Source organism: Protopterus annectens, chromosome 1.part1 (assembly GCF_019279795.1).
Source record: "Protopterus annectens isolate FY-2018-M chromosome 1.part1, PAN1.0, whole genome shotgun sequence".
In the NCBI taxonomy this organism is placed as follows: Eukaryota; Metazoa; Chordata; order Ceratodontiformes; family Protopteridae; genus Protopterus; species Protopterus annectens.
Window position 1 is genome coordinate 35385712 of NC_056726.1, and position 8289 is coordinate 35394000.

The following is an 8289-nucleotide window of genomic DNA, read 5'->3' on the forward strand; positions in this document are numbered from 1 at the left end:
GTTAAGAGACTTCAATCCAAACAGGCCATAAATGTTCAAGTGTCACCTAGCGGTCAAAATTAAAATTGCAAGTTTATTCACAAGATAAAGAAAATGATTCCCTAGTTATAATTAAATCATAAACTTAAAAGACTTCAATCCCAACAGGCCATAAATTCTCAAGTGACATCTAGTGGTCAAAATTAAAATTGCAGGTTTACCAAATATTTTTTTTTTATTATTTTCAGATTATGGGTCAGGTAGCTTAAAGCTGTATACAGCAGTTAGCAATATAAACGTAAGGTAACTACAGATGTAGGTCCCTGTAGACTTTCATCAGGGACCTCAGGGGCAACTGTTAGATTAGGGGCTTCCATTTTAAAGTAGTTATTAGACATTAGACAGGCTAAAGGGTAAAATAAATTGTGTTTCATTTATGCATAAAAGACAGTTAAGCAGAAAGAAAAATAACCTTGCTGGTCAAGCTTGAGAGACATTTTATTAGAAAGGAAAGATAAGCATAAAGTGTGTAAAAAATATAGAAATACAGAATGCTCTTTTCTCAAGGGAAAGATACAATCTTGCCAGCTACAGAATGTTTCTTAATGGAATGTTAAATAAAGCAAATATGAGACAAAGCCTGAGACCAAGGTTAGGAAGAGTAAATAAGGAAAATGACTGAATTGAAGCAATATAAAATGTTGTGTTAGGGATAACAGTTCAGTTAGGTTAATGAGTTTGTCAATCCTGTTACTTCAGAGAAGATTACAGACACTCGAGCCTGAGTACAGAAGACAGGTCAAATAAAGACTATATTCGTTTACGTTGTTCAGGTCAATCAGAACATGATGTGCAGTAACTTTGAACACTAATTATCAGCATTGTTAATGAAGACAGTTTTCGGATATTGTGAACATCTAATAAAGCCTTATTAAACGAACTACAGTGTTTGGAGAATTCGTTCTGAAAAGTACACAAGACTTGGTCCATAAAGGAGAGACTGGCACCTATTCAGTATGGGTTTGGGTAATTAACAGATAAAGACTTTCTTTCTCAGCCTCATTACAGTGTTTCCAGCTAATTATGGTACAGTATAGTATTATCAATTCTTACACTAATTTAAATGATATTATTAAGACTGGCACTTATTTTATTTGAGTATTATTGTATTAATGTAATAGTTTAATCTTTATGAGAATAGAAAGTATATAAAGAGGACTTAAATGTAGTGATTTGTTAATGATTCATCTGCAACACCTGCATTTTCCTTCATTCATTTTTCTCTGTTTCCGTCTTTCTTCTTTTTTTGTGGGGGGGGGGTGGAAGGATAGTGTGTTAGACTATTCAGACATGGACACTCTGGAAAAATAAGTAAAGAAACTGAAAATGGCACTGTCATGTAAAACAAAGAAAGGGAAGTGTAATAAAATATTCTACAAATATGTTATTATGACCATATTTTGGACAATTTAGGAGAAAATGTATACAAGTATTCAAAGGAAGATCACAAAATCATATCATGGTGCCCTAAGGCTGGCAGTTAGGGCAGAAGCTTAAGCATCTGCCCTTTTACCTAACTGTTTTATGTAGTGAAGGGTGCAGTATTTGATTCATTCCACTTGTGTTGTGTGACTCTGGGCAAATCACTTAACCAGACACTATTCCTGGGTTGCACCTCAAAAATGACTGTTGTGCCGACTGAGCCTACCCACTTAACAAACAGAAAAAAAAAACTAGAAATACTTATAGAAAACTATGAAGACTGAAACTGCATACTGGAACAGAGTTCAGCAGGGATATATGAAGCATAAAATAGTTGTGGAAATGATACACTAGAAGACATTTGAAAACATTGTCTACATTATAGAGTGAATAACTCTCATCTTCTTTGATCAACAATTCTGGACAAAGCATAGACTTAACCAAAAGTACAACAATAGAGGAACCTTGTTTGCAGAAAGAACGCCACCAAGTCGCAAAAGACCTTAACGCTTTTATTAGAACCACCCAACAGAGCGTTTTCGCCACGGAAGACCGTGGCTTCTTCAGAGATACAAATTCTAAAACAAACACTCCATTTAAACTGTTAAATCAGGAAGTGACACCTTCCTGTTTCCTGTTAACGGCAGCTATGTTTAAAAACACAATACATACCAATCATTTTAAAAAATGTCAAATTCAGACATCCATAAAATAAAATCGAGTCAAGTATAATACAACATAAAGTGACATAAACGGATAAAGACTCCACCACTTTACAAGAATGTATACAGCAATGGAAAATTAATATTTACATAAAAAGTAAATAAGAGAAATGTAAATACATATGTATAAACAAAGTGTATATACAACATACAGGCATCAAGCAAAAGTTTTATGCACATTAACAGTGCACTACTAAAGGGAAGAACCACCCTCCTTCAAAAATGCATACATCTATAAAAGTACTACGCATAAGTGTAAGTGTATCTTCCCAAAAAAATCACTTTTATAGATGTATGCATTTTTGAAGGAGGGTGGTTCTTCCCTTTAGTAGTGCACTGTTAATGTGCATAAAACTTTTGCTTGATGCCTGTATTTTGTATATACACTTTGTTTATACATATGTATTTACATTTCTTTTATTTACTTTTTATGTAAATATTAATTTTCCATTGCTGTATACATTCTTGTAAAGTGGTGGAGTCTTTATCCGTTTATGTCACTTTATGTTGTATTATACTTGACTCGATTTTATTTTATGGATGTCTGAACTTGACATTTTTTAAAATTATTGGTATGTATTGTGTTTTTAAACATAGCTGCCGTTAACAGGAAACAGGAAGGTGTCACTTCCTGATTTAACAGTTTAAATGGAGTGTTTGTTTTAGAATTTGTATCTCTGAAGAAGCCACGGTCTTCCGTGGCAAAAACGCTCTGTTGGGTGGTTCTAATAAAAGCATTAAGGTCTTTTGCGACTTGGTGGCGTTCTTTCTGCAAACAAGGTTCCTCTATTGTTGTACTTTTGGTTTGGTTTGGCTTGCAATTTTGCAAAGCATAGACTTAGTCGGGGCAAAGGCCCAAAATCAAGGTCAGTTTTTGAATAACACTCTAAATTCACTTCAAAAATAATAGAATACAGGGTGTTGCATCATGATTTTATCAACAATAAGAAATATGTAACTCTGATGTCTGGCTTTATTAATTGACTATAATTTGGGTTGCAACCATTTCAAATGGCCAAAGTGGGACATTTTCTGGACAAACATCAGATTTTACAGGCCAACACATACCCACGGTCAGTACAAAGGACAGAACTTAACTTTTTTGCCTAAATAATAGCTTATTCTTGTAGCATTTTAGTTGCTTATTCTGTTTCTTATAAGATTTGGGTATTTTAGATACAGAATAACTGTTTTATGCAACTATTACATACAATATAGGACAAATTATGTCCTACAATCTCAGGACATTTGCCATTTTTAATATTTTTTGTCAGGACACAACTGCCCAAAGAGGGACTGTCCCTCGCAAAGTGGGACAGGTGGTAACCCTAGCTATAATAATCTTCGGTAGTTTACTCCAAAAGAAGTAAAACCAGGAACGTCCGGCAAAATCAGAGAGACCTGAGATGTATGAAGCTGGAAAGAGTACGTAATGTGATGAGGTTACGGAAGAAGAGACGACGTTTTTTTTATGTGAGAGGATTAAAAATGCCTGGGTGTTATCGGAAGGTATTGGTAAATTAATGATGAATGCATAAAATTTGTTGATGCAGACGCAGTTTCAAATAACGACTTCAGAAGTTGAAGATTATTGGAGGAAAATTCTACAATGAGTAAATGACAAGACATACGTCGTCTGTGTGAATCTAATGTATAAAAGTTATGCTTTAATAGAACTAATTAATTTTACCAAAGTGAATGCACTTATTTAGGTCTACGTTAGTAAGACTACGTTCTGTTGATACCTACTATTTGTGTAAGTGACTTGTAATCTTTAACATAATCTATCACACCTTAAAGAGAAGGGGCTTATTTTGCCTTCTCCTCTTGAGGCCCACGACCCACGAATGGATGGGGGAATAGAACCACCGAATTTTAGACATCCGTGGCAAGTCTGCAGTCTGTTGAGTCAGTCACTGATATTACATCTGAAATTCACCACCTTGATTCATATAGTTCACATTGAGGATAACATAGGAGTGCGTTACAGGACACCACATGGTATTTACGGTATTTGTGTTGAGAAAAACGTTCACACATTCCTTCACAAGTGTATCCCACGTAAGATAAGCAGCATAAGTGACCACGATTATCACGTTATTCAGCGAATCTCCGCAATCAGTGTAACTTGCATGATTTCCTGTATAAACCAGCATTATGCTCCTCGAGCAGGAAATCATATATCAAAGTGTTCATTTTCACATCTCTCAAACTTCCGATTTGATGGGAGAAAGCAAGAAAAGTACAGTGAATCTGATGACTGTCTACAGCTACAGTGGTTCTATGTTAGTACTGAGCACTCTCTCACTCTCTATATGTATTTCAAACACAGAGAGAGGGAGATAGAGAAAGAGATGATAGATATGTGCCCCTACTATACCTCTCAACATCTACGCGCACAGAATCTGAACAAAGTCAAAAGTAAAGGGGGTGGAGGCAATGGGCAAAAATTACAGACGGATTTTAAATATTGTTTGTATAACTTAGAAAATTGTTCGAATAAGAGATTTTGCATTAGATTGCATTTTCTGAAGGATAAGAAGAGTGAAACTCAGATGAACATTATTATTTAGCTAGTTTAGTACATAAGTTTTTTGTCAGAAATCAAGCACATTTTTGAAGGAAAACACCAAAAATATGAATCAGAAATATAGACATTTTGTGAAAATCTGGACAGATTAGGAGACAGACCCTCATATGCTCAAACACTGCAAATATTTTTTTTTTTAGATTTATGTTAGGTAATGTGGCAAACAGGTGAGATCAAAGTGAAAGGAATACAAAGTTAACTTAAACTGGGTTTTATTTCTGCTGTTTGATTCCAAGTAAGTGCGGTTATAAATCCCAGTAATCACTATGTCGTATTTTGGGCATGAAAACGCGTTGTATGGGGTAAGTGAGCTTACCCAAAACAGAACTATTTCAGCAACGATCTGAGTTCAGTGGCACACAACAAAATGAAAATGCATGGTACTGTGAGGTCTGGTTTTATACAGGGTAGTTAAACACTTCTCTTTCTGTAACGTACAGGTTGCCTTCCATCAGGTTACGAGCAGACACTTTTAAGATCATTTGCTGTCCAAGATAGCAACCCTTAGCACCATGGAGAGCGCAGGCTGAGCCTTGGCACAAGAGTAAGAAACCAGCCGTTGATTACGATGACGCGTCTTGGACACAAAGATATAAATTAGCTTCACCAACCTGTTCCGCTCACTCCCTGACTGTATTACTGTACTTTTTGTGCACGATAAGGCGTGGCTACAGTTGAGCAACGGTATTAATTCAGCTGGTGTCAATAAGAAGAGCAACTTCTGCGTTCACAAGGAAAAGGCAGGCGGCTCGCAAAGATTGAAAATGCAACAGTACGACTAGTAAACTGGACTATACTTACTTGAACCTGAATATTATTAAAAAAAACTCATCACTGAAAACACTTTATAAAATATGCTCACAGTACCAAGTGACTTGTGTGTAACTAGCGCTGCGGACTAACTTTGCTAGCTTGCACACCTGCTGTAACATGCGGAACACAGCCATCACTAGACAGGTGCAAATTCAGCCATCCTTTCTATTAGCAGAGACGTCTCCAAAAGCTGGAACTTCTTTTCGGTTGTTAGTTTTGTTGCTTAAGTCTTTGCTAAAACAAATAGCTAAGTGAAATGTGTCTTTGACTTCTTTTCTATGTTATTTCTTCAGGGTCGCCCCCCACAGACACACACACATTCACTCACATTCAGCTCCCGATTAACTCATCTCCAGCAAAAGGCAGATGCCACTGGCTCTGTTTTGAAATTCTGTTCATGTATTCCCAACCGAAATAAGAACATACTGCATTGAAGCTTAGACCACCTATGATTAATTAAATAATCTGAATTAGGAATAAGTAGCTGAATTTAAAAGAGTGAACTGGAATAGTAAAAAAAGAAGGGTGCACTCATTAACTCATATCGTAGAATGGGATGGATATCCACTGTAATCACAGCTACTGTTTCCTACCAACAGACATGCAGGAGTTACAGCAGAGACAGCTATTTGCTTTATTCCCTGGCATCCCTGTGGAGAAAAGTTTCAACAAATCCAACCAAACTCCTATATATTCCCTTACAAGTGAACTGGAAAAGCTAGATATAGGTGGTTCTCCTGTTGTTCGGATAATTATTTCAATTGTATATTCGGTAGTCTGTGCGCTGGGGCTAGTCGGTAACGTCCTTGTACTGTATCTCATGAAAAGTAAACAAGGGTGGAAAAAATCATCCATAAACTTGTTTGTAACCAGTCTAGCGGTGACGGATTTCCAGTTTGTTCTGACTTTGCCCTTCTGGGCGGTGGAAAACGCGTTGGACTTCAGGTGGCTCTTTGGAAAGGCCATGTGCAAGATTGTTTCCTATGTGACAGCTATGAACATGTACGCGAGTGTTTTTTTCTTGACAGCAATGAGTGTAGCCAGATATTGGTCTGTTGCATCTGCCCTAAAACCCAAGAGAAGACCCCCGGGTTGTTCTGCGAAGTGGATGAGCACAGTAATATGGATTTCTGCCATTCTGGCTTCACTACCCAGTGCTGTCTTTTCCACAACCTCAACTGTTTCCAACGAAGAACTCTGCTTGGCTAAGTTTCCTGATTACAAAGGAAACCAGCAGTTTTGGTTAGGACTGTATCACACTCAAAAGGTTATGTTGGGGTTTGTTATTCCTTTAGTGATTATATCTGTGTGCTATTTGCTGCTTCTTCGTTACATCACTAATAAAAACGTGAATATCTCCAGCACAAAGAGACGATCCAAAGTGACAAGGTCGGTAACTATAGTGGTCCTTTCCTTTTTTCTCTGCTGGCTCCCACAGCAAGCTTTGACTGCCTGGGGCATCTTGATTAAACTTAATGTAGTTCCGTTCAGCAGTGAATACTACACCACCCAAGACTACATATTCCCTATATGCGTCTGCCTGGCTCATTGCAATAGTTGCCTAAATCCGATATTATACTGCCTGATGAGGAGGGAGTTCAGGAAAGCTTTACGAAATCTATTCTGGAGGATAACGTCGCCTTCACTCACAAACATGCGCCCTTTCACCGCCACCACCAAGCCAGAACAAGATGAGCAGGCGCATGCAATGGTGGCAGTAAATCCAGTGGAGCCAGATGTTATATATTACCCACCAGGAGCAGTCGTGTACAACGGTAAATATGATCTTTTGCCTAACAGCTCGACAACAGACCAGCGGTATTAGGTTTTGTATATATATCTCGTTTGAGTGACTAATGCCAGCAAGCCGGCCTGAAAACGTATTGTCGACAAACACCGGATTGCGTGTACATAGCTGTTTTGTCTTATTATACTAGCCTTAACTCAAAAACTGGGACACACCATCTCCACTAAGGTATTTCTACATTCACGAGTAAGTACTTAATACCACTGGGTTCCTTTTAAAATAAACGCGTGAAACCCGTAAACCACAGAAACTGACGGGATTCATTCCAAGACCCTAATTTTGCAATTAGCTAATTAAGTACCAGTATATGACACAATTAATTGAATTTTGGCTTGCATGAATGGAGTCGGAGAATATAATTGGTCAAACACAAGTAAGCTGCAAACCTGTAAGCTAACCAGGCAATCTTTGGACTGGGGACTTTGCCTTTAAGCTACATTTATTGAGACTGACGAAAGAAATAGACTGCCTATATGCTCTGTTTGGTTATTTATATAAATTACCAGATATTGTTTGGACGTGCAATCCACGCATGTATTACAAGGTACTGATCGGTGCCAGTGAATGTAAACTAATAAAGAAGTTCACCTGAACCCAACCAAGCCTTTTATTCTACCTACTGCATTACTAGTACTATATAGGATACTGTAAACGAATTACTCATTGAACCATTTTTTTCATGCAGCCCTTGAACAACATAACGTCCTGTCTAATAATGTTGTAAATTTGATAAATACAGACTTGGCAGTGTGCTCTTTGCTCTTTTGCTGGCATGTGCAACAGCAGAATACCTGCAAGGTGTAGCCTTAGGTGGCATGTTAACAAAAATCCCTACCCATTTGCCCCTCCCACTTTCTTCTCTGTCTCTCTCTCTCTCTCTCTCTCTCTCTAGATAG

The 8289-nt window shown here is 37.5% G+C and overlaps 1 protein-coding gene across 1 annotated transcript; it reads left to right on the forward strand.

Annotated features, from left to right (window-relative positions):
* The first annotated feature begins 5183 nt into the window (after positions 1–5183).
* RXFP3 (relaxin family peptide receptor 3) lies at positions 5184–7991 on the forward strand. The gene has a single exon (XM_044073450.1). The coding sequence runs from the start codon at positions 6143–6145 to the stop codon at positions 7409–7411; it is 1269 nt and encodes a 422-aa protein (XP_043929385.1). The 5' UTR covers positions 5184–6142; the 3' UTR covers positions 7412–7991.
* The last annotated feature ends 298 nt before the right edge of the window (positions 7992–8289 follow it).